The sequence below is a fragment of the Camelus dromedarius genome, chromosome 1, assembly GCF_036321535.1.
Source record: "Camelus dromedarius isolate mCamDro1 chromosome 1, mCamDro1.pat, whole genome shotgun sequence".
Lineage (NCBI taxonomy): Eukaryota > Metazoa > Chordata > Mammalia > Artiodactyla > Camelidae > Camelus > Camelus dromedarius.
In genome coordinates, this window is record NC_087436.1 from 36,163,514 (window position 1) to 36,190,991 (window position 27,478).

General features: G+C 36.5%; 2 protein-coding genes across 3 annotated transcripts in view; one reads left to right on the forward strand and one right to left on the reverse strand.

Moving 5' to 3' along the window:
- Positions 1–24,976, forward strand: part of NUDT6 (nudix hydrolase 6) — a 56,778-nt gene extending 31,802 nt beyond the window's left edge. Inside the window, exons 4-5 of the mRNA XM_031466485.2 lie at positions 16,475–16,529; positions 20,204–24,976. Of these exons, the coding sequence (XP_031322345.1) occupies positions 16,475–16,529; positions 20,204–20,601 (453 nt within the window). The 3' untranslated portion in view covers positions 20,602–24,976. The remainder of the gene's footprint in view (positions 1–16,474; positions 16,530–20,203) is intronic.
- Positions 15,928–27,478, reverse strand: part of FGF2 (fibroblast growth factor 2) — a 61,181-nt gene continuing 49,630 nt past the window's right edge. For both annotated transcript variants that reach the window (XM_010985556.3, XM_064476494.1), the window contains exon 3: positions 15,928–21,168. In XM_010985556.3, the coding sequence (XP_010983858.3) occupies positions 20,983–21,168 (186 nt within the window). In that variant the 3' untranslated portion in view covers positions 15,928–20,982. The remainder of the gene's footprint in view (positions 21,169–27,478) is intronic.

Sequence of the window (27,478 nt, forward strand, 5' to 3'; positions counted from 1 at the left end):
AATATGAGAGAGCCAAAAGGAAGAGGTTGGCAAGTCAATAACCTTGTTCTAGTTTCTTAAGATAATTTCTAATTTGAAAGAAATTAGTAGTCTTTGAGGGGTTCTGTTTGCACAAATTCCTAGGTAGGATTTCTGCAGCCATACCCAGGGAAGATCCTGACGCTTATCATTAGGAAAACAAGGTATCTGTAGTATTGGAAAAATAGTGAGAAAAAGAATTCGAAAATGAATCATTCCTATTTCCCCATTCTAGAAATGCTAAAATAAACGAGTTTATCTTCAGGACAAGTTTTAAAAGAAGCAGTGCTACTAAACTTGAAATTGCTTTAACAGAAAATACCTTACACTATGTTAGTATGAAAAATGCGTTAAAATAGTACCCTTTGTTGATATCCAGAATGCCTACTTCTTGGACTAGCAATTCCTAACACCAAGGAAGGAAAGGTTCCACTGATGGGGCCAATTCACCCCGACAAACACACACATGAACATCAGATTTGTAATTGATAAACGTATAGGAAAAATTCATCATCACATTCACAATTCCCACAATATGATGGAATTAATCTAAATATGGTTTAAAATCACACATTTTTATAACTTAAAATACCTTTTGTAGTACTTAAAAATCAGATATGCTTCAGGAACTAGATGACCTGACTAACTCAAAGCAGGGAAAGGTCATATATGAATGTTGAGTAGCACCCAGAAAGCAACGAGGCCTCAGAATGTTTGAGCAAAATATTTCTTTCAGAAGAGAGTGGAAAGTTCCTTTTTTTTAAGATTAAGGGGAAAGGATCATGGAATTTTACACTCAAAGCATAGAGATACTTTGTCTTCCTTTATTGGAAGGGAGAACAAAGATGAAAACAGATAATAAACTCAAAAAGGCTACATATTCAAAACCCCACCTTACCCCTTGCTGAGTGATTTTTCCCTTATGAAATAATATACTGGAAAGATTAGAGTAAATCACTAGCCAAGTAATAAATCTCATGCCACTCAGAAGATTCTAGATAGGGAATTCAGGCAAAAGGTAGAAAGAAGTTTGATACCAAACTAGGTTTTAATTCAATGAATTGACAAACCTCCGGGGTGTAAGACTAAGACATAGATTCTGATCGGGTTTTATATAGTATGTTCCAAGGAGACCTGAAGAAAAGATCAAAAGGTACATGAAAAAGCAGTGAACAGTTATAAAGGATTAGTGTGAAAATAGCAAATCACCTTTAAAAATTTTTTTAATTACTTTTATTAAAGTATGGTCAGTTTACTACATTGTGTCAGTTTCTGGTGTACAGCACAATGCTTCAGTCATAGAGGAACATACATATATTTGTTTTCATACTCTTTTTCACCATAAGTTACTACAAGACATTGAATATAGTTCCCTGTGCTATACAGCATAAACTTGTTTATCTATTTTATGTATATTAATATCTGCAAATCTCAAACTCCCAATTTATCCTTCCCACCTGCTTTGCCCCCTTGGTAACCATAAGTTTGTTTTCAATTTCTGTGACTCTGTTTCTGTTTTGTAGATAAGGTGGTTTGGCTTTTTTTTTTTTTTTAGATTCCACATATAAGTGCTATATGGTATTTTTCTTTCTCTTTCTGGCTTACTTAGAATGACATTCTCCAGGTCCATCCATGTTGCTGCAAATGGCATTATTTTATTTCTTATGGCTGAGTAGTATTCCATGTATATACCACAGCTTAAAGATGAAAATGGATAATAAACTCAAAAAGGCTACATATTCAAAACCCTACCTTACATGGACATTTAGGTTGTTTCCATGTCTTGGCTATTGTATATAGTGCTGCCATGAACATTGTGGTGCATGTACCTTTTTGAATTCAGGGTCCTCTGGATATATGCCCAGAAGTGGGATTGCTGGGTCATATGGTAAGTCTATTTTTAGTTTTTTGAGGAATCTCCATTGTTTTCCATAATGGCTGCACCAAACTACATTTCCACCAACAGCGTAGGAGGGTTCCCTTTTCTCCACACCCTCTCCAGCATTTTTTATTGTTCATGGGCTTTCGAATGATGGATATTCTTACTGGTGATACCTTATTGTAATTTTGATTTACATTTCTCTGATAATTAGCAATATTGAGCATTTTTTCATGTGCCCATTGGCCGTTTGTATGTCTTCATCAGAGAATTGCTTGTTTAGGTCTTCTGCCCATTTTTGGATTGGGTTGTTTGTTTTGCTTATTAAGTTGTATAAGCTGTTTATATATTCTGGAAATTAAGCCCTTGTCACTCTCTTCTCTACAAATATTTTCCCGTATTCCATAGGTTGTCTTTTTGTTTTGCTTATGAATTCCTTTGCTGTGCAAAAGCTTATAATTAGATTCCATTTGTTTATTTTTGTTTTTATTTCTATTGCTTGTACAGATTGCCCTGGGAGAACATTGTTGAGATTTATGTTGGGTAATGTTTTGCCTGTGTTTTCTTCTAAGAGGTATATAGTGTCTTGTCTTATGTTTATGTCTTTAAGCCATTTTGAGTTTATTTTTGTGTATGGTGTGAGGGAGTATTCTAACTTCATTGATTTACATGCAACTGTTCAGGTTTCCCAACATCATTTGCTGAATAGACTGTCTTTACTCCACTGTCTGTTCTTGGCTCATTTGTGAAAGATTAATTGACCAAAAGTCTGTTGGTTTATTTCTGGGCTCTCTGTTCTTTTTCATTGATCCATATGTCTGTTTTTTTACTGGTACCATGCTCTGTTTATTACTGTAGCTCTGTAGTATTGTTTGAAGTCTGGGAGGATTATTCCTCCAGGTTCATTCTTTTTCTTCAGTAATGCTTTGGCAATTCTGGGTCTTTTGTGATTCCTTATAAATTTTAGGATTATTTGTTCTAGTTCTGTGAAAATGTCTGGGTAATTTGATAGACATCACAGTAAATCTGTAGATTGCTTTGCATAGTATGGCCATTTAAAAATATCAATTCTTCCAACCCAAGAACACAGGATATCTTTCTATTTCTTTAAGTAATCTAAATTTCCTTAGTCAGTGTTTTGTAGTTCTCCACATATAAGTCTTTTACTTCCTTGTTCAGATTTATTCCTAAGTATTTTATTTTGGGGGATACACTTTTAAAAGGGATTGTTTCTTCACTTTCCTTTTCTGATATTTCATTGTTAGTTTAATGAAATGCCACTAATTTCTGTATGTTAATCTTGTATCCTGCTACCTTGCTGAATTCTTATATTAGCTCTAGAAATTTTTGTGTGGAGCCTTTATGGTTTTCTATATATAGTATCATGTCATCTACATATAGTGACCGTTTTACCTCTTCTGTTCCAGTTTGGATCCCTTTTATTTCTTTTCTTGTCTAAATGCTGACTAGGACTTCTAGTACTATGTTGAATAGAAATAGTGACAGTGTGCATCCTTGCTCCAGATTTTAACAGAAAGGCATTCAGTTTTTCACCATTCAGTGTTATGCTGACTGTAAGTTTACTATAAATAGCTTTTACTGTGTTGAGATATGTTCCCTCTATACCCACTTTGGTAAGAGTTTTTATCATAAATTGGTGTTGAATTTTATTAAATGGTTTTTCTGCATCTATTGGGATAATCATTTGATTTTTATCCTTTCTCTTGTTGATGTAGTGTATCACGTTGATTGATTTGTGTATGTTGAACCATCATTGTGTCCCTGGGATGAAACCAACTTGATATTGGTGTATGATCTTTTTTTATATGTTGTATGTTTGCTAATATTTTGTTGAGGATTTTTGCACCTATGTGCATCAATGATACTGGCCTATAGCTTTCTTTTTTTGGTAGTGTCTTTGTCTGGTTTCAGTATCAGGGTGATGGTGGCTTCATAGAATGAGTTTGGGAGTATTCCCTCCTCTTCAATCTTTTGGAAAAGTTTGAGAAGGGTTGGTATGAGCTATTCTTTGTATTTTGATAAAATTTCCCAGTGAAGCCATCTGATCCTGGGCTTTTGTTTGTAGGGAGGTTTTTTATTGCTGATTCTATTTCACTTCTAGTGATCGGTCTGTTCAAATGATCTGTTTCATTTTGATTCAGTTTTGGTGGACTGTATGTTTTTAAAAATTTGTCCATTTCTTCTAAGTTGTCCAGTTTATTGCCATATAGTTGTTCATAGTATTCTCTTATGATTTTTTGTATTTCTGTGGTGTTGCTTGTAATGTCTCCATTTTCATTTCTTATTTTGTCTGTGTGCTCTCTTTTTTTCTTGGTGAGCCTGGCCAGAGGTTTGTCAGTTTTGTTTACGCTTTCAAAAAACCAGCTCTTGGTTTGATTGATTTTTTTTCTATTTTTTTTAATCTCTATTTATTTCCTCACTGATCTTTATTATTTCTTTCCTTCTGCTGACTTTAGGTTTTGTTTGTTCTTCTTTTTCTAATTCTTTTAGGTGATAGGTTAGGTTGTTTATTTGAGATTGTTTTTCTTTTTTAAGGAGGGCCTGTATCGCTATGAACTTCCCTTTAGGACTGCTTTTCCTGCATCCCATAGGTTTTGTGTGGTTCTGTTTTTATGGTCGTTTGTCTCAAGGTGTTTTTTAATTCTTTGATTTCATCGTTGACCTGTTGGTTTTTTATTAACACAATGTTTAGTCTCCACGCTGTCATTTTTTTCTCATTTGTTGTTCTGTGGTTTCATTAGTTTCATGCCATTGTGGTCAGAGAAGATGCTTGAAATAATTTCTATCCTCTTAAATTTTTTTAAAAATAGACTAGTCTTTTAGAGCAGTTTCAGGTTCACAACAGAATTGAGCAGAAAATACATAGAGTTCACACATAGCCCTACCTACCCACACATATATACTCCCCTACCCTCAACATCCCTCATCAGTGTGACATATTTGGTACAGCTGATGAACCAACATGGGCACATTATTATCAACCAAAGTCTATAGTTTACATTAGGGTTCACTCTTGATGTTGTACATTCTATGGGTTTTGAAAAATGGATAATGATGTGTAGCCACCACTATAGTATCATACAGAATAATTTCATTGCCCTAAATATCCCTTGCGCTCTGTCTATTCATTCCTCCCTCCCTCCTTCTCCCCAAACCCCTGGAAACCATGATCTTTTTTTTGTTTCTGTAGCTGTGCCTTTTCCAGAATGTCATTTGGCTGGAATCGTAGTTTGTAGCCTCTTCAGACTGGCTTTCGTTTAGTAATACGTCTTTTAAGTTTCTTCCATGTCTTACAAGGCTTGATAGATTTTTTTTTTAACTGTACACATTTTTTTTAATTTATCTGTATGTACTATTCATTGTTTCTAAGAATGTTTAGAGCTTTAGCATTTTAAACTTACAGTTACCAAAGGAATAAAGCCAACCACAAAATAAGAATTAATTCAAAAAGATACATACACTCTGGTATTAAAAGCAACATTATTTATGGAAGCATCTTAAGTGCACATCAATAGTTGAAAAGATAATGAAGATGCAGCACATATGTGTGTGTGTGTGTGTGTGTGTGTGTGTGTAATGGAATACAACTCACCCATAAAAAAGAAGGATATTTTGCCATTTGTGGCCCTTCATTTACTTTTTTTTTTCCCACTTCAAAAACCAGTATTTTATAACTGGCAGAGACATTTCCATAACATCAAAAACAACAGAATACCTAGAAATAAACTAAACCAAGGAGGTTACCTATACTCTGAAAACCGAAATATCACAAAGAAATGGAAAGATTTCTTGTACTCTTTGATTAGAAGGATCAACACTATCAAAATGGCCACACTACCCAAAGCAATCCACAGATCCAATGCAACCCTATCAGAATACTACCGACATTCCTCACAGAACTAGAACAAACACTTCCAAAATTTATAAGGAACCACAAAAGACCCCAAACAGCCAAAGCAATCTTCTGTAGGTCTCTTTTTTCCCTTCTTTTTGTTCTTTTTTCTTACGGTTTGATGATTAGAGAAGGTCCTTTAACATTTGTTGTAAAACTGGTTTGGTGGTGCTGAAATCTTTTAGCTTTTCTTTATCTGTGAAGCTTTTGATTTCTCCATCAAGTCTGAATGAGAGCTTTGCTGGTTAGAGTATTCTTGGTTGTAAGTTTCCCCCTTGCATCACTTTAAATATATCATGGCACTCTCTTCTGCCCTGTAGAGTTTGTGCTGAAAAATCAGCTGATAACCTTATGGGAGTTCCCTTATATGTTATTTGTTGCTTTTCTCTTGCTAAGTTTAATATTTTCTCCTCCTTAATTGTTGTCAATTTGATAACTATGTGCCTTGGTGTGTTCTTCTTTGGGTTGATTCTGTGTGGTACTCTCTGTGCTTCCTGGACTTGGCTGACTGTTTCCTTTCCCAAGTTGGGGAAGTTTTTAGTGATTATCTCTCCAAAAATTTTCTCAGGTCCTTTCTCTTTCTCTTCTCTGGGAACCCTATAATGCAAATATTAGAGTGCTTCATGTTGTCCCAGAGTTCTCTTAAACTATCCTCATTCCTTTTTTTAATCTTTTTTGTATTCTGAAGTAGTGATTTCCACTAATCTGTCTTCTAGTTCACTGATCCATTCTTCTGCCTCATTTAGTCTATTCTTGGTTCCTTCTAGTGTGTTTGTTATTCATTTCAGTGATTTTATTCTTAAGCTCTGGATATTCTTTATATTTTCCAGCTCTTTGCTAATAAAAATTTCACTATGTGCATCTATACTTCTTGTGAGTTCTCTAGACATCTTGGCCATCATTACTTTAAACTCTTTCTCAAATAAGTTGCCTGTCTCCTCATCACATATTTCTTCTGGGATTTTATCTTGTGCCTTGGCCTGGTAGATATTCCTTTGCCACTTCATATCTGTCTTTCTGTATGTTTGTGGATTCCTTCCACATGCTTTGGGATTATTGTTTCCTTATTTCTATTATCTGCCCCTGGTGGATGAGGCTGGACTAGAGGCTTATGCAGGTTTCCTGGCAGGAGGAGCCAGTGCCTTCCCACCGCTGGGTGAAGCTTGGTCCTGGACCTCTGATGGGTAGTGCTGTGTCTAGAGGCCTTGTGGCTTAGTAAGTCTGGTGATGGGTGGGGCTGTGTTCCCACCCTGTATGTTGTGTGGCCTGAGGCTTCTCTACAGGCTGTTGGGTGGGGCTGGGTCTTGGTGCTAATGATCCAATCAAGATGTCAGCCCCCAGGAAAGTTCATATAGACTAACACTCCCAGAAAGTCCAGCACCAGCTTTTATGTCTCCTGAGTGAGCCACAGCTGTCCCCCACATCCCCAGGAGACCCTCGAAATCCAGCAGGCAGGTCTGGCCCGGTTCCTATGAAATCACTGCCTCTGCCCTTGGACCTGGTGCATGTTTCTGTGTATGCTTCCCAAGTGAATGGAGTCTTTTTTCCCCTAGTCCCGTGAGGCTCCCAGAGCCAAGCCCCCCTAGCCTTCAAAACCAGATGTCCTGGGGTCTCCTCCTCTTCCCAGTGCCAGAACCTGAGCTGGGGAGCCTGACGTGGGGCTTAGAGCTCTCACTCCTGTAGGAGGGCCTCTGTGACATAACAAATCTTCAGCTTGTGGGTTGCCCACCCAGAGGGTATGAGGCCCAATTATATCGTGAGCATACCCCTCCTACCATTTGTGGTTCCCTCTTTATGTTGCCAGTTGCAGAAAATCTTTTTTGCTAGGTTCCAGTCTTTTTTCAGTGGTTGTTTAGCATTCAGTTGTGGTTTCATTGTAGTCATGAAGAGAGGCAAGCTCATGGTCCTACCACTCCGCCATCTTGACTGGAAATACCCCTCTATCCTCTTAAATCTGTTGAGGCTTCTTTTGTGCTTGAGTATGTGGTCTATCCTAGAGAATGTTCCGTGAGCACTTGAAAAGAATGTGTATTCTGTTTCGGGAGTATGTAATGTCCTAAAAATATCAACCAAGTCCAAGTGTTGTATTGTGTCATTAAGTATCTCTGTTGCCTTACTGATTTTCCATCTGGAAGACCTGTTCAGTGATGTTAATGGAGTGTTAAAGTCTCCTACTATTCGGTATTCCCATCAATTTCTTCCTTTATGTCTGTTAGTATTTGTTTTATATGTAGGTGCTCCTATATTGGGTGCATGTATGTTAATGAGTGTAATATCTTCATCTTGTTTTTGCTCCTTTGATCATTATATCTTGTCCTTACTCGTCTTTCTTTATGGGCTCTGTTTTAAAAGTCTTTTTTGTCTGATATGTGTATTGCTACTCCCACTTTCTTGTCATTTCCATTTGCATGAAAAAATTTTTTCCATCCTCTCACTTTCAATCTATTTGTGTCCTTCACTCTAAAGTGGGTCTATTGTAGGCAGGATATTTTGGGCTTTTGTTTTATTATCCAGTCTGCCACTCTGTCTTTTGATTGGAGCTTTTAGTCCATTGACGTTTATAGTAATTTTTGACAGATGTGTATTTATAATTATTTTGAACTTTGTTTCCCAGTTGATTTGGTATTTCTTCTTTGTTCCTTTCTTTTCCTTTTTGTTTTTCTTTTTGTGGTTTGATCATTTTCTTCTGTATTAGCTTGGTTTCTTTTTTGGTTTTTGTGAACGGAATTGTGCTTTTGATTTGTGGTTACCCTGTTTTTGAAGTCTGTTAATCCATCACTATATCTTTTTGCTTTATACTGATAGTCATGTAGGCTAAAACACATCCTAAAAAGAATGAAGAGAAAAAAAGAGAGAGAGAAACAGTATCTATGTTCTCTTGCTCTCCTCTCCCACCTTTTATGATTTTGATTTTTCTTTTTACATCTTCAAGTTTATTCTCTTGTAACTCATTGTGGTTATTGCATTTCCAATTATGGTTTTCTCATCTCTATAGCTTCCTGTTTCTTTTCTATTTAGAGTAGACCTTTCAGTATTTCTTTTAGTGTAGGTTTGGTTTTTGCTTGGCTGTGAAATTCTCTCTCCTCTACTCTAAAGGATAGTCTTGCTGGATAGAGTATCCTAGGTTGCAGCTTTTTCTCATTCAGGAGTTTGAATTTATATTGCCACCCCCTTCTGCCCAGCAGTGTTTGTATAGAGAAATCAGCTGAAAGCTTTATGGGAGTTCCCTTGTAACTAACTCTTTGTTTTTCTCTTGCTGCTTTTAGAATTGTTTCTTTAACTTTGGCTATCTTAATTATAATATGTCTTAGTGTAGGTCTGTTTGAGTTCTTCTTGTTTGGGACCCTCTTTACCTCATGTACTTGGATAGCTGTTTCCTTTAGGTTTGGAAAGTTTTCAATGATTTATTCCAATACCTTTTCAATCCTGTTTTCTCTTTCTTCTCCTTTTGAGGCCCGTATTATGCGTAGGTTGGCACGCTTTATATTATCCCATAGGTCCCTTGTATTGCTTTCATTGGTTTTTACTTGCTTTTCTGTCTGTTTTTCTGATTGGGTAACTTCTGTTACCCTGTCTTCTAAGTCACTTATTCGTTCCTCTGCATTATCTAGTCTACTTTTAACTGCGTTTAGCTCAGCTCTTACCTCAGCAGTCGAGTTTTCTGTTTTTAATCGGCTCTTCTTTATGGTTTAAATTTCCTTTTTAAAGTATTCTGTCTCTATTCGTAGTCTTAGATTTTTCATTCTTTTAACTGAGAGTAGTTCCTCTGCTTCTTCATTTCGCTTACATTTCTCTGGCTCTATGGATTTAGGAGTATCAGTTATCTACTGTGGTGTTGAAGGGCTGTTTTTGTTTGTTTTTATTTAAAGTAGGAGCATTCCTGTGTAGACTGTGTGCGTCTAATAGTTTTGTTGCAGTGGCTGTTCTTACTATGGATGGTTGCCACATCTTCCATGAGTGCTGGCTGTTCCTTTGATTGGGAGTGTGGTTGGTGGTGTGGTGATCAGAGCCTGCCCTGATTGTTGTTGTTGAGCCTGGCCTCCTTTTTTGTTCTCTGGTTGTCATAGCCTTGACAGGGGCCTTGTCTGCCTCCCCTGTTGCTGGAATAGAGGCTTCTAGATCCATTTCTGAGCTGTGGTGTGTAGTAGGCAGGATTGGAGTGCTTCAGCTGGGAGGAAGAGTAGGCAGGAGGTGTCCACTAGGAAGTGCCATCTGTGGTTGTCTGTCATTTGTTATGTGGGCTTACACAGTACTCTTTGTTGACACTGCCTTTGTCCCTGCCTTACGCCTGCTCTGGTGTTCTGAGCCCCAGGAACCACCAGTGCTGATCCACCAATGTCAGGCGCTCAGACCTGCTGTTGTAGCAAGAATGCAGTCACACACCTAAATCTGTGGTTTGCCACAGGGTCAGCACAGACCCCAGCCATGCCCCACATGGTATGGTCCACCAGCCCATTGTAAATACCCGTACTCGCCCCTGCCATGCTTCAGAACTCCACTCACTGCATATTGGTCCCAGAGGCTCGGGTCCACAAAGGGTCCAGAGTGAGCAAATCCACCCTCTCTGCCTGGGGATATAAACAAATTTCAGTTCCGTCTGCGAAGTTACAGGGCCTCTGGGTAAGGATTCAGTTTTCAGCCCTCCCTCCGTGCAGCAGTGATGGCTATGACCAAGCCCCACCTCCCTTCTCACGAGAACACACCAACAATGGCACCAAGCAGAGAAAGCTGCCATGGCGTGGCTGTGTTGCACCCCTCCCCGACATACAAACTATTAGTGGTGCTTTTTTATGGGGGCCCAAGGCTATTCTGTTCCACACACAACCCCAGCCAGAGCTCACACCACCCTCCAGTCCCCTAAGGCTGCCTGTGTGCAGTGGGCTCCTCACCAATCTCCAGCAGCCAGTTCCAGCTCATCCCTGCCGGCTCGCGTCTAAGCCAGGGATTGCAAGGAGCCTCTGTGTCAGTTTCCTTAGTTCTGTCTTCCAAGTGGCTGCCACTTTCTCCTATGAGCTTCTGAAGCTCCACTTCTGTCCCTGCTGACCTCCCAGCTGGAAAGGGGGCATCCCAACATGAGGGTACCTTTCTTTCTATGCTGCTCCCTCCGTGCAGGACTAGTTCTGCACTGATTTTTTTTTCCTTCATTACCAGATTTTGTGAGAATCCTGTATTTCGAAGAGAGAGACACTCTGCCAGGGTTCAGTAGGTGTTCTGTGTGATTCAGTGGGTTTGTAGGTGTAATTCTTGGTGTGAGTCTCTACTCTGCCATCTTGGCTCAGACTCTTAAAAGATGGTTAGAATCAAGTTGCCTGGATTTTATTTTTTTTTTAAGCTACCCAGTCTATGTTTTGTTTTGTTTTTTTTTAATTATTGCTACACAACCCATGACATTTTGGGGTTTTTTGAAGTTTTGTTTTCATTTTTCAGTTTTATTAGCTAAAATCGATACAATTTGACTGGAACAGATACAATTTATTGCATGTAAATACATAATATAATGTACTACATATATTTAATTTACATAAATGTATTGTTCATTACTTCTAAGAATAGTTTAGAGCTTTAGCTATTTAAACTTAGTTATCAAAGGAATAAAGCCAACCACAAAATAAGAACAGAATGCAGTCATCCAATCATAAAGGACAGTCAAATGTGCTTACACATATTCAAGAAATCAGTCATCCATGTTATAAATGATAAGTAGTTCATTGGTGTCTTTTTTTTTTTCTAGAGTCCACATATAAGTAATACATGGCATTTTTCTTTCTCTTTGTGGCTTCACTTCGAATAATGATCTCCAGGTACATCCATTTTGCTGCAGATGGCATTATTTTATTCTTTTTATGGTTGAGTAGCATTCCATTGTATATATATATACCACTTCTTTATCCAGTCATCTGTTGATGGACATTTGGGTTTTTTCCATGTCTTGGCTATTGTTACTAATGCTGTTATGAACACTGGGGTGCATGTGTCTTTTTGAATCAAGGTTCCCTCTGGATATATGCCCAGAAGTGGGATTGCTGGATCATTAGTAAGTCTATTTAGTGTTTTAAGGAACCGTCATACTGTCCTCCGTAGAGGCTGCACCAATTTACATCCCCACGAACAGTGTAGGAAGGTTACCTTTTCTCCACATCCTCTCCAGCATTTATCATTTGTGGACTTTTTAATGATGGCCATTCTAACTGGTGTGAGATGATACCTCACTGTAGTTTTGATTTGCATTGCTCTAACAATTAATGATGTTGAGCATCCTTTCATGTGCTTGTTGGTCATCTGGATGTCTTCTTTGGAGAACTGTCTATTTAGGTCTTCTGCCCACTTTTTCATTGAGTTGCTTGTGTTTTTTCGATATTAAGCTGTATGAGTTGTTTTTATATTTTGGAAATTAGTCCATTGTCGGTTGCATCATTTGCACATATTTTCTCCCATTCTGTAGGTTATCTTTTCATTTTGTTGATGGTATCCTTAGCTGTGCAAAAGCTTTTAAAAAGTTTAATTAATCCCATTTATTTTTACTTTTATTTCCATTACTCTAGGAGCTGGTTTGAAAAAATATATACTGCTGTGTGATTTATGTGAGTGTTCTGCCTACATTTTCTCTAGAGAGTTTTATACTATGTGGTCTTACATTTAGGTCTTTAATCCATTTTGAGTTTATTTTTGTATATGGTGTTAGAGAATGTCTTAATTTCAGTCTTTTACAAGTAGCTGTCCAGTTTTCCTAGCACTACTAATTGAAGAGTCTGTCTTTTCCCCATTGTATATTCTTGCCTCCTTTGTCGTAGATTAATTGACCATAAATACATGAGTTTATTTCTGGACTTTCTGTCCTGTTCCATTGATCTATGTGTCTGGGTTTGTGCCAGTACCATACTGTTTTGATTGTTTTAGCTATGTAGTATAGTCTGAAGTCAGGGAGAATGATTCCCCCATCTCCCTTCTTCTTTCTCAAGATTGTTTTGGCTATTTGGGGACTTTTGTGTTTCCATACAAATTTAACATTTTTTTGCTTCAGCTCTGTGAAAAATGTTGGTAATTTGATAGTGATTCCATTGAATCTGTATATTGCCTTGGGTAGTATGGCCATTTTAACAATATTGATCCTTCAAATCCAAGAACACCATATATCTTTCCATTTGTTTACATCATCTTCAGTTTCTTTCATCAGTGTCTTACAGTTTTTGGAGTACAGGTCTTTTGCCTCCTTGGGTAGGTTTATTCCTAGGTATTTAATTCTTTATGGTGCAATGGTAAATGGTATTGTTTCCTTAATTTCTTTTTCTGCTATTTCATTGTTAATGTATAGAAATGCAATGGATTTCTGTGTATTTTGTGTCCTGCAACTTTACCAAATGAGTTCTAGTAGTTTTCTGGTCACTTCCTTAAGGTTTTCTATGTATAGTACCGTGTTATCTGCAAACAGTGACAGTTGTACTTCTTTGTTTCGAATTTGGACTTTTCTTTTTCTTCTCTGATTTCTGTGGCTAGGACTTCCAAAACTATGTTGAATAAAACTGGCAAGAGTGGGTATCGTTGTCTTGTTCCTGATCTTAGAGGAAATGCTTTCAGGTTTTTCCCATTAAGTATGATGTTAGCTGTGGGTTTGTCATATATGGCCTTTATAATGTTGGGGTATGTTCCCACCTTCTGGAGAGTTTTTATCATAAATGGATGTTGAATTCCATCAAGAGCTTTTTCTGCATCTATTGAGATGATCGTATGGTTTTTATTCTAAAATTTGTTAATGTGGTGTATCACATTGATTTGCAGATACTGAAAATTCCCTGCATCCTTGGGATAAATCCCACTTGATGATGGTATATGGTCCTTTTAATCCATTGTTGGAGTCAATTTACTAGTATTTTGTTGACGATTTTTGCATCTATATACATAAGTGATATTGGCCTGTAATTTTCTTTTTTTGTGGTATCTTTGTCTGGTTTTGGTATCAGGGTGATGCTGGCCTCATAGAAGGTGTTTGGAACTGTTCCTTCCTCTGTAATTCTTGGAAATAGTGTCAGGATAGGTGTTAGCTCTCTTAAATGTTTGGTAGAATTCACCTGTGAAGCCATCTGTTCCTGGACTTCGGTTTGTTGGGAGTTTTTTACTGATTCAATTTTAATACTGGTAATTGGTCTATTCATATTGCCTATTTCTTCCTGGTTCAGTCTTGGTAAATTGTACATTTCTAGGAAATTATCCATTTCTTCTAGGTTATCCTTTTTGTTGGCGTATAGTTGCTCATAGTAGCCTCTTAGGATCCCTTGTATTTCTGTGGTGTCGGTTGTAACTTCTTTTTCATCTTTGACAAATTTGGGCCCTCTCCCTTTATTTCTTGATGAGTCTGACTAAAGGGTTATCAAAATTTTTTTTTCAGAGAATCAGCTTTTTGTTTCATTGATCTTTTCTATTTTTTCAGTCTCTGTTTCATTTATTTCTGCTCTAATCTTTGATTTCTTTTCTTCTACTAATTTTGGATTTTGTTGTTCTTTCTCTAGCTGTTCTAGGTGTAAGGTTAGGTTGTTTACTTGAGATTTTTCTTGTTTCCTCAGGTAGGCTTGTATCGATAAGAACTTCCCTCCTAGAACTGCTTTTGCTGTGTCCCAAAGGTTTTGAATCGTTGTTTTCATTTTCATTTATCTCAAACTATCAGATTGCCTCTATTTTAATCCCTAGTTTACTACACACTAGTTGTATCACTCCAGGCAAGTCATTAAATCCTTTTATGTCCTTAATTTCATCACTTCTAAAATGGGAACAATAATAGTTTCTCATGGGATTACTGTAAAGTTTAAATGTGTATAATTTTAAAACATCTAGAATGGTGTCTGGAATAGTATTCAGTATACATTACCTAGTATTTATTAGTATTACTTATTATATTGGTAAATCCAGTTAATGAGTATCTTTAATACAAAAAAAGTGAGAAGACATACTCATCCCTCCACTGATACATCATATCTATAACATTAACCAGGTTTTTCAAATCAAATAACTTAGGCCCCTCTATCTACCATTTAGAACTAACCATAAGCTCAAGCTTTTGGCGGGAGGAAGCTTTTTTAAAATAAGCTTTTTAAAGCTAAGTGGTGCCATTAAATATCACAGTTTACCAGCACAAAAATATACTTAATCTTCCCATACCTAAGATTTATAATTGAATAATCAAAATTTGAGCTGTTTTCAATCCTTGTATCTAGCATTTTTCCCCTTCTAATAAGTTTATATCTCCAAATTTAATAATTACCAATTATTTATAATCAAGTCTAGGTAAAGATTTTTAAAATTTCTTGAGGGGGAGTAATTAGGTTTACTTACTTATTTTTAGAGGAGGTATTGGGGATTGAACCCAGGACTTTGTGTATGCTAAGCATGTGCTCTACCACTTGAGCTATACGCTCTCAACTAAAGATTTTTAGAAGTTGATTTTTATTGATCTGGGGAAACAGTTGTTTGCCCCATTATAACATTTCTTTTGTTAGAATTTATAGTAGTGAAGTTTAATATCCTAACAGACAAAAAGACTGCATAGTTTCTGTAGAAACATAACTTCTGAAAGTTTCAAAATGAAACCCCCAAAACAGAGAGATATACTTAGATGTTTCTACAATAACAAAATAAAACATAATATGCTTTATAAATTAATCTCAAGTCTGAGCCAGACACGGAAGGGTGGAAAGCCTCAATTCTGTACCCACATAATCAACAGTCTGTGGAAACTCTGGGAACCATGCCACTGGTGTCCAAGCTGGCATAGTTGGGAAATGACACATTCTTTAAGAAGCTGTTGTCCAGGAAATGAGTAGGTCAGAAAGCACACCAGTAAAAGGTCCATAAACTTGTTTTATGAATGAAGTGTATGAGGTATACTGGCTCCATGCTGCAGCACCTCCATGAGCGTATCATAATTTCTCATTCATTCTTCAGTTTTTAGCATGGTGATGGATTGAAAGAACTCTAACATGAAAAAATGTCAGCCATAAGAATATTATCCCATGCCATTTCATAATTATTTTAAATCACTTTTTCCCATATTTATCTCCATTCTGAGATCAGATCTTCCCACCTGCCCCTCCTCACCAAAAGAAAGAAATAGAATACAAAAGCCCTACAAATTTAACCAATTTTATTCACACTTCCCATGAAAAGCAGTTACATTTTTACATAGTCATTAACACAGAACAAAAGAAATCTTAAGATTAATATATCTGATTAGACACAATACAGAAAATAAATGTGAAAATTTAAAATAGCATACTTTAGTGATTAAATTTATACTGTATTGTCTACTTATTTATAGCAGCATCAGTAGGATTTCTCTATTTTTTAATAAACTAGCAGCAAAACTTTTTAAACTACACAAATTCAGTAGATGTTTCCCTCCACTGTTTCACTCATACAGAATTTATCACATTAACCAAACCAAACCACTTCTACTTCCTGAAGAAAAAGGTGGGAAAAGATTTCACAAGTCACTAGTTTCCCCAAAAAAGAAAGAAAGGGAGGAGTAAGAAAGAAAGCTGCAAAAAATTTGCATACAATTACCAAAAAATAAATTCTCAACCACCTTAACCAATTATGGGTAGATTTTGTGGCATCGCCTTGTGTGTGTATTGGTGAATAAAAGCTATGTTAACCTTTCTGATTTTATACTGCAGTTGAAAAATATGTGGAAATTTCCAGGAGGCCTGTCAGAGCCTGGAGAAGATATCGGTATGTATCTTACCTATCTTTAATTGGCTTGAAAATGTTGAGGAAATTCATATATACTTTTTTGGAGCTAAAAAAAGTATTTTAACTTTTCTAATTGTTTCAGATCAAGAAAATTTCGGTGAAGTTATTTCAAGGCTGATATAAAATTAGCAGCAAAACTTGTAATGATCTTATTCCATTAGTATAAATAATACCATTAGGAGCATTACACCTATTTTTCTGCTTAGAACTGCTTCTAGATTAGTTTCAAAATGAGAAGCTCCGGATATACTTCAGTCAAGTGTAGCATTAAGGGTTATTTTGAATATGACTAAAATTGTTGGAATCAAACTGAGAAAACAAATTTTTGGCCACTTTATCACATGAAGATGAATAGTAACATTTTGAACTGTGAAATAAGTATTATTTATAAAATCAGTGATAGAGCAGTGGTGACATAAATCTTCCCTTTATGAAACTTTTATCTATTTATTTTGGATAGTCAGGAAGCATAGTAAACATAGTAAAACAGTAAAATGTCTCATAAGAAAGTCTCAAATGAGAGGTAACGTCCTAAAACAACTTCCTGAGCTCAATATTTAAGACAGAAATATGAAATTAATAATTGTCACTGATTTTACAGGAAATAGGGGAAAGAACAGAAACTTCTTTCCTACCTATTCCTTAAACCATTGGGTCAAATGCAGTCCCATCATAATAAATCATTCAGAGAAATAATACTGATGTCTCCTATTCTCTTTAGCCATCATTTACTTGAAGGCAATTTCCTAAATTATTTTAAGTATATACATACTTGACTTTTTTTAATGTTCCACGGATTAAAATGCCCTGTACACTGTATAGAGCCAATTCCTAACAACCTACAGGTAAATCTCCTACATTCAGATACATCTAGCAAATTGTGGTTTTTAGGTACTTGCCTTTTGCTTAGATTCTGCTAGGTCTTCTTTTGAAATAAAAGAGGATTTTGTAGTGATGCAGTGCTGAAAGAGAAGGCCATTCATTCTAGAACATCTAATTATTTCACACTGTCCTGATGTGATATGAGATCGTGTGAACTAGTTATGGTTTCCTTCCTTACTCAGTCCATATTGGGCAGACAGCAGCCTACAGAGCTCCGTATAGCTTTGTCTTGAGTCTTCTCAAATGGATTTACTTTTTTCATTTAAGTTTTATGGATCTTCTGAATTTCAGATATATTTAAATTTAAATGAAGAAACACATTTCCAAGCCAAATATGTATAATTATAGGTGAGTGTATTCCAGAACTCTTCAAGTCCATATAATTAAGAATTCACTACTTTTTTAAAAAGTATTTGTAGTTGTCACAACAACAGATATATTCAGGGAGCGCATACAAACGCCTCAACCATGTAGAATTAAGAAAAAAAGCAGCAACTGGCATTCACCATACTGCCTAGAAGTAGTAAAAATTGAAGCCTTGCCTTAGAACTGATAAAACCCTGAAAGTAGCTAGAAGTGATAACTGACAGCAGATGTCTGTCTGAAAGACTGTCTAGATGAAGGCATTTCTGTTTTGTAACATAGTACAGTAATGGATGATTTGGCTTCATCATTAATCATCATTAAGAATAAGAATTATTTATTTTCCTTAAAACCTGTTTTTAGGAAAGCGGGTAATATACTTCAGGAATACTGCCATCACAAATGTGCAAACATTCCTATTGGCTCTTAAGTAGTAAACACTGGTTAACTGAGAAGCACATTTGTTTGGAATCCTTCATTCTTTGATAACACATAAATGAAACACTATTGTCCATAGTGTTTAAAAAAAACATTAATTAAGAGGGCATATACCAATAGAATGCAATCCTCAGGCTTTAATATAATATACCCTAAGAGTACAAAGTTACAAAGTTAAAAATGGAGTAGCTGCCTTCCTGACAGGAAGAGAATCCTGCATAGCAAAAGGGCTATAAAGCAGTGAGGTCTGATCAAAGATGATCAGTGTACCAGATTCAGAGGGAAACACCAGGAAAACCCACATTCTGCACAGTTTTTTCCTATTATATTTTATTTCAACCTAATCCTATTAAATATTACAAAATAGAAATAACAAATATAAACTCCATTTAAACACACTATGATGTATTTAAACATCTTTCAACCACCAAAAATAAAAACAAAACTCTTGGTTTTTCTTACGTTTTTCAAACCTATGAAATAGTAAATGTTATTTCAGTTTAGCTTACAGTACATTAAAAAAATAATGGTACAAGAGAATAGAGCACTGTAACTAGGTAATAAGTTTAAATTCATGGTAAAATCCTTGGAGAAGAGATTTCAATCTTGAGATGGAAAGGGTTCCTCTAGATACAAAAGCATTACTTTGCCTATTCACTTGTTAGTCTAGTCAGTGATACCATGATTCAAATTAAACTGATCAAACTACCCAGGCAGTGCTGATTTTGAATCAGCTGCTGTGGTCACTGCTGAGCAGGACAGATTGGCTCACTAGCCCCATCCTGTGCTTCCATAACACACAGACTAGACTCAGGAACTAAATGCCAAACGCTTGATTAGTGGTACTAAGCCATGGTCAACTTTTCAAAGCTGTTAAAGAATAAAACATTCAAACAATTTTTCAATCTTTAACAAACATGTATACCACTGAAAATAATTTTTTCCTATTAAGGCAATTTTTTTCTTAACATTTATGTTTATAGTTTAAAAATGTAATTTCTAACCATGTTTAATCTATAGCAAATCTCAGTTATAAGGGGAGTCAGCACATAGTTTAAAAAAAGACATTTGTCTGCATTTTTAAACTCTTTACTCTTCCTGTGTATATTTCCAGAGCTGTTTCTTGATGGGTGTAAACAAGAGCATATCCAGGGAATTGGTAAGATAGTCTATTTCAGAGCACACAGGAATTGAGACATTTTCCCCTCACTTTATCTTCCTTGCCTATTTACCAGCAGGCCTATTTACCAGCAGGACTACTCAAAAGGCAAATATAATTTGCAATTTGACAGACAAGAAAATGGAGGCATTAAAGGGTATTTGAACAAAAATTAATTATGCATGTGGCAATAGTGAAACTTCCCAACAAACAGGCAAGGAAGGCTTTTTTAAGGACTTCTCATAAACACTCTGGGAGACAGTGACAAAGCATCACAGAGTTAGAGAAGTCCCATGGAGGAGGTTCATCTGAATATTTAAAAAAAGCACTACAAAAATATGTTAATGGCAGTAAAAATACTGCCCCAGAAATTTGCATATTATTTAAAAAATCAACCCTGTAAAATGTGAAGACCCTTGTATTATAAAATTCTATAAATTGCAGGTTTTTAAAAACTTTTGATGAGATAAAGGACTGTGGCATTTTGAGTACTGGAGGAAAGAATCCAAGTTCTTTGGAATCTCAAAACACAAAATGCCAAAAGTTACCATGGTGGGACTCCACTGACAGGATAAGCAGAAGAGCATGACCAAATGGTTATAAAGGAATCTCCTCTGACTTCAGAAGCTTCTTAGCACTGTACATCTAAGAAAATACTTTGGTATCTCATGATGTCCAGAAGACAGAGTTGTATCAAAAACTACTTTCCTGGGGTAAAGTTTTGCTTTTGAACCTTTAATAATCTATCTGAAAATCTTGGATGATTAAATTTCTGAAAATGTGACCCTACCTTTTTCTTTTTTTTCTTTAGGAGATACAGCAGTTCGAGAAGTTTTTGAAGAGACTGGTATAAAATCAGAATTCAGGTCCCTCCTAAGTATTCGGCAACAACACACCAATCCCGGAGCTTTTGGGAAGTCAGACATGTATTTCATCTGCCGCTTACAGCCATATTCATTCACCATAAATTTTTGCCAGCAAGAATGCTTAAGGTGTGAGTGGATGGATCTCAGTGACCTGGTCAAGACTGAAAACACAACTCCCATCACCAGCAGAGTTGCTAGGCTGCTGCTGTACGGGTACAGAGAAGGGTTTGACAAGATAGATCTGACCATGGAAGAACTTCCAGCAGTTTACACAGGCTTGTTCTATAAACTCTATCACAAGGAACTGCCAGACAATTACAAAACTGTGACAGGAATGTGTTAAATTCATATTTATAAGTAGTGGACATTTGGATTAAATATCTCACTTTAATTTTCTAATGTCTATGATTTCCATGAAGAAAACTTGTGTGTGCACATTTTAAAAGCCTCTTTTCAAATGAAGCAAACGTTATCAGAAAGATTGTAGCTCTAAGTAAGCTTCACTGGATAAAGGCAAATGCTATATAAAAAATGGAAATCTATATATTTTCCAGGAATTTTTTTTAACTAAGGCAATGATTAAATATTTTACTATTAGATAAAAGGTTATCTGGCCAGTTATCCAAACTGAGCAGGTAGCTGTACACATTTTTCTTCTTTCATTAACAAATTTCTAAAATATACCTCTTCTTTCATGTGAAATGATCAGATGCTGCCATTAAGATCAGCTCTTAGCAGACATTGGAAGAAAAAGTATAGCTTTCTGCCCAGGTCCTGTTTTGGGTCCAAGTTTGTACTGCCCAGTTCGTTTCAGTGCCACATACCAACTGGAGTATTTCCTTGACCGGTAAGTATTGTAGTTATTAGATTCCAATCGTTCAAAAAAGAAACACTCGTCTGTAACACATTTCTGAAAAATAAAGGAAAAATCAGTAGTTATTATTCTTTTCATAATAAATATTTGATGACAATACACAGTGCTTTGGGTTTAGCAGACAATCAAACTAAAGTGAGACAGGCCAAAATCTGACACGACCTAATTCTGCAGGAAGAGCAGGATGGGAGCACAGCATGTCAGCAGGACAACTTCAAGCACACCTCTCCAGAGGAGCAGTCCAAGGACCATTCTTCGCCCCACAGGTCAGGTGTAGTATAGGAACCACAGCAGTTCAGACTTGAAACATCCCATGTATGTAGATTTTAGTGTCCCCACAAAGAGGTATATACATCCAGTAACAAGCAGCACGCTCCATTGAGGGAAACCCAAAGCAGTAGCTTCTGCTTAGGTATTTACGGCCCATACAACCCCTCTCAGTCTAGTGATGAAACACTCCTGGAACTACAACCCAGGGGTAACCTTCCCATAAAGAAAGGTTTTATTCGTACGTTGCTCACAGAAACAATTCCTTAAATTTGAACAAATGTTTCTAGTGACTAACTAATGTTGGTTCTAAGGCATAAAAAGAATATTGTAGAGAAAATAGCTAATGTATATAATGCCGAAAATTGTACTGGAACATTATAATATGGTTAGCATTCTCAAAATCAGTAGATAATGAATAAGTAATGTAGACCCCATTGGTTTCTGGCAGTCTTTCTTGTGGGAAGGGAAACTACCCTGCCATTTTACGTCAACTATGTAGCAGAGGGGGAAAAACAGCTAGCTTTACAAGTAGTTAGACCTGGAAATACTATTACAAGTAATGGAGTCCAAAATAGGCTGCCACATTATTTCAGGTAAATGTTCAAAAGTCAGTTTCACAAGGGGGCACGTGATACTTAACCTCTGGCACGGGAGTAGTCAACAAACGACCATGCTTTAAGGAAAGAGAGGAAATATTTTTTTATGTTACAATTAGATGAGAATGATCAACTCATAGAATACCATATATATTTACACATCTCTCCACATGTAAATATAACGTGTACATAGATATAACATGAATCTATGGTTTTGTATTAATGAGCATATCAGATTCCAACTAATTCCTATATATTCAAGTCTAAGAAACCAGGTTTGGGGAAGTCCACATTCAAGACTGGAGTATTTTCCCAGATTTTGGTTCTAAGATAAACTAAACAATGGCACAAAGTGTGAGAAAAACACCAGTAAGCAAAACAATGAAAAGAGATGGCATAATAACCAAAATGTTTTAAAAGTAAAGGACTGAGAAGGAAACATAATACTTAATAAAAGATACCTATGACAGACCCACAGCCAACATAGGGAAAAGTTGAAAAGAAAGCTTTCCCACTAAAATCTAGAACAAGACAAGGATGCGCACTCACCCCTTCTATTCAACATAGTATTTGAAGCACTAGCTACAGCAATCAGAAAAAAGGGATCAAAATTGGAAGGGAAGAGGTAGAATGTCACTATATGCAGACAACATGATACTATATATAGAAAACCCTGAAGACTCCACAAAAATGACTAGAGCTTACAAACAAATTCAGCAAGGTAGCAGGTTACAAGATGAACGTACAGAAATCTGTTGCATTTCTTTACACTAATAATGAAATATCAAAAAAAAATTTTTAAACCACTTTAAAAATTGCATTAAAAAAAACTTAGGAATAAACCTGACCAAGGAGGTGAAAGGCTTATACACTGAGAACTCTAAAACACTAATAAGGAAATTAAAGATGATTTAAAGAAATGGAAAGGTATCCCATGCTCTTGGATCAGAAGAATTAATACTGTTAGAATTGGGCATACTACCGAAAGCAATCTACAGATTTAATGTGCTCCCTATCAAACTACCCAGGACATTTTCCGCAGAAATAGAACAAATAATTATAAAATTTATATGGCATCACAAAAGACCCAGAATTGCCAAAGCAACACTGAAGAAAAAGAACAAAGCTGGAGGCATAATTCTCACAGAATTAAATCAATACTACAGAGCTACAGTAATTAAAACAGTGTGGTATTGGCACAAAAAGACATGGACCAATGGAACAGAATAGAGAGCCCAAGAATAAACCCACACACCTACAATCAATTGGTCTTTGACAAAAGAGGGAAGAATACACAATGGAGAAAAGAGTCTCTGACTAGTGGTGCTGGGAAAGCTGGATAGCCTCATGTAACCAATGAAGCTAGAGCACTCCCTCACACTATATACAAAAATAACTCAAAATGGCTTAAAGACTAAGTATAAGACAGGACACCGTAAGTCTGGAAGAAAACATAGGCAAAACATTTTCTGACATAATCAGCAATGTTTTTCTAGGTCAGTCTACTGAGGCAAAAATAAACCAATGGGACCTAATCAAACTTACAAAGAAAAGGAAACCATCAACAAAACAAAAAGACAACCTTGAATATAGGAGAAAATATTTGCAAATGATGCAACTGACAAGGGCTTGATTTCCAGAATATATAAACAGCTTACACAACTCAGTAACAAACAAAAAAAAAAAAAAAAATCAAAAAATGAGCAGAAGACCTAAACAGACATTTCTCCAAAGAAGACATATAGATGGCCAATAGGCACATTAAAAGATGCTTAATATTGCTAATTATCAGAGAAATGCAAATCAAAACTACAATAAAGTATCATCTCACACAGGTCAGAACAGCTATCATTTAAAAGTCTACAAACAAGAAATGCTGGAGAGGATGTGGAGAAAAGGGAACCCTCCTACACTGCTGTTGGGACTATAATTTAGTGCAGCCACTATACCAAACAGTATGGAGATTCCTTAAAAAAATTAGTTACCATATGATCCAGCAGTCCCACTCCTAGGCATATATCCAGAGGAAACTAATTCAAAAAGATACATGCACTCCAGTGTCCATAGCAACACTATTTACAATAGCCAAGACATGGAAGCAACCTAAATGTCCATCGACAAATGAATGGATAAAGAAGCTGTGGTATATTTATACAACAGAATACTACTCAGCCATAAAAAAGAATAAAATAATGCCATTTGCAGCAATGTGGATGGACCTAGAGGTAATAGAAAGTGCAGTAAGTCAGAGAAAGACAAATATTACATGATATCACTTACATGTGGCATCTAACAAAAATGAGACAAATGAACTTATTTACAAAACAAAGTGACACAGACAGAAAACAAATTTACAGTTACCAAAAGGGAAGGGAGGGAGGAAGAAATAAATGAGGAGTTTGGGATTAGCAGATACAAACCACTATATACAGAATAAACAACAAGGTCCTACTGTATAGCATAGGGAACTACATTCAGCATCTTGTAAAAACCTATCATGAAGAAGAATATATATATAAATAACTGAGTCACTATGCTGTACACCAGAAACTAAAATAAAATTATAAATCAAGTATACTTCAATTTAAAAAAAGGTTCCATTTAAAAAAAAAAAAAGTAAAGGACTGAGAAAGACCTAAAAGTAAATAACATGTATCTCAGTCTAGATCTAAAGTAAGGATGTGGTGTTAGCTCCTGTAATCTGCTTCTAGAGTTAAGAATCTTACTGGCTATTTACTTGGCTTTAATATTTCGACCACTGTTAACTGCACTTTTAAAAATTGAAACACCAACTTATCTAATTTGCTCATTTTTTTACAACTTACTAAGAAAGCAACTTAAGACTTTCTGATACAAATAAATCACAGGTAGCCTTACAAAGAAGCATAAAGACCCAGCTATACGATACACAGGACTGTCCTGTGGTGTTCAAAGAGATCCAGATGTGATAACAATGGAACACTTATTCCTAGAGTAATGTGGATATTCCATAGCCAATACTTCCACTCTACCTTTGGTGAAATTACTGTGCTGCTTGTGTTAACTGAAGTCAACCTGTTACTTTATCTTATCATTTTTCAGTGCAATCAATAAAAATCTTCCTTTTTCCCTATTCCAAGTTTCAGATCAGGAGTAGAAGAGTAAAAAGGAAAAGTCATGTCATCATAAAGATAACATGAAAGGGCAGCATTGAGCTTCAGGGGCTAATTCCCCAGAAGCAGACCTAAACCACATCATTCAGTCATCCTCAGGACATTGATATGCTCATTTCTGAGTGTTCAGTCAGACCTCAGAGTGCCCCCCCTCCCCTTGCTAGCTGGCACTCCCTATGATGCTCGGCCAACTGGGATATGTAATATGCTAATAATATTTGCCTTCTCAGCCAGTTGCTAATATTTTAGAGAAAAGAAACAGTACCAGGGACTAAATGGATAATACATCATGGAACCCACAATTTTTTTTTTTTTTTTACAGAGGTTACTTGTACCTTTATACAGAGGGAAGAGAAGGGAACTGTGCATCTGTGCTGAATGCTAAGACATGTAAGTTACTAAACAGCTGTTATGCACTTGAAAACAAATTGCATTATTTTTTTAATGAGTAATAGAACCAAAATTCAGCCTCAATAAAAGCAGGCATTTAATAGCCCCATTGTAAGGACAATTCCCAATTCCCTCCATTCTGAGTTTACAAGTCATCTTCACCAGATGTGATCTCAGTGTTCCTGTTAAAAATTGATGCAATGTAATTTTATATTTATAAAGATATTTACAGAGCTTTTTTCTTATTCTCAATGTTTAACAGCTCGCCATTTCAAACTTGAGAAAAGGGGCTCTTCAGAGGAATGACGTCACAGAGGAAGTGGATATGTAGCTTCTAAAGGTTTTTAGTGTGCCTTGCCTTCCAGGCCCTATTCTGTATAGGCCCAGGAGCTGGGAAATCCCATAATTCAAAGTTACTGAGTGCTTTCATGCACATCATTGTATTTAAATACAACAATCCTGTGACATAATTATCATATACTCATTAACAAATGTGGAATCTAAAACTCAAGGCTCTTAGTAACTTATTTCAGATTGTGGACACCCTTTGCCCATGTATCTGACACCTTTTCATCAAATTAAATTTTTTTTTTAATTTAAGGATAATTTTGGGATACAGAAAGCACACAGTTCAAGTAATGCATTTATTCATTTAACATATATTTTTTCTTCTAGGCACTGGGATACATCAGTGAACAAAACTGAACAAGGATTCCTGCCTTTGTGCCACTCAGATTCTTACTGGGGGAGAAACACAATAAACAATAAGCATAACTAAGTAAATTATATGTGAAAATATAATAAATCCTATGGGAAAAAGTAAAGTTGAGTAGGATAAGAGGGATTGGGAAGGTGGGGGTACAGATTAGGCTGCAATGTTAAATAGCACAGCCACAACAGGCTCCACTGGGACAGCGACATTTGAGCCCAAACTTGAAGGAGGTCCCAGGATCAGAGCAGAGTATTCCAAGCAGAGCAGGGAAAGCCAGGGTGAAAACCCTACAACAGGATCACGTCTAGAGTGTGCGAAGGGCAGCGAGACGGCCAGTGTGCGTGAGCAGAAGGTATGAAGGGAAAGGGGTAGGAAATGAGGTCAGACAGGTCAGGAGACAGATTTGTAAGCAACTGTACATATTTTGGCTCCCATCCTGAGAAAATGAAAAGCCATTATAGGTGTTTGAGCAGAAAAGTGGCATGATCCAACATTTTTCCAAGGATTACTCTGGCTGTCAAGATTACTCTGGGCCAAAAGCAGATATAGAGACACCCGTTAGAGGCTTGCTCAGTAACCCAGGCAGAGTGGAGACTGCAACCCCAGTGGCAGCAGCAGAGATGGTAAAAAGCTGTCTGCTTCTGGATATATTTGAAGGTAGAGTCAACGAAGTTTCCTTATAGATCGATGCACGGTGTGAAAGAAACAGAGGAATCAAGGATGGCACTTAAATCTATGTTCTAAATGATAGACTTGCTGAGATGGGGAAGGGAAGGCTATGAGAGGGAACAGGTATAAGGAAAGATTAGGAATTCACGTTTGGACATGCTGAGTTTGAGATGAACATTAGATGTCTTACTGGAGGTATTTACTGAGCACATACTATGCAACAGACCTATCACTTAAGCTTCTTTCCTTCTCACTAATGCTAATAAACTACAGAATTGGAACTTGAAAAGTACTAATTTATTTGGAATGCTAGAAAGTGTGTTAAGTTCCAATAAGCCATTATTCTCCATCCTAAAAGGTATGGAATCTAAAAAATGAATGTAGATGTCACCTGTATGAGAGTAACATAAATCTGTCACGTGCCAGCGGGGGGCCCTACCTCAAGGCTTCCCTGAAGGCTGTCCACATGAACCAGCTCAGCTCCGGGTCCAATAGCCTTTTGTTGACACTGATAACAATTATGCTAATGATTTTAAAGATGATGCTGGGAGTTGAAC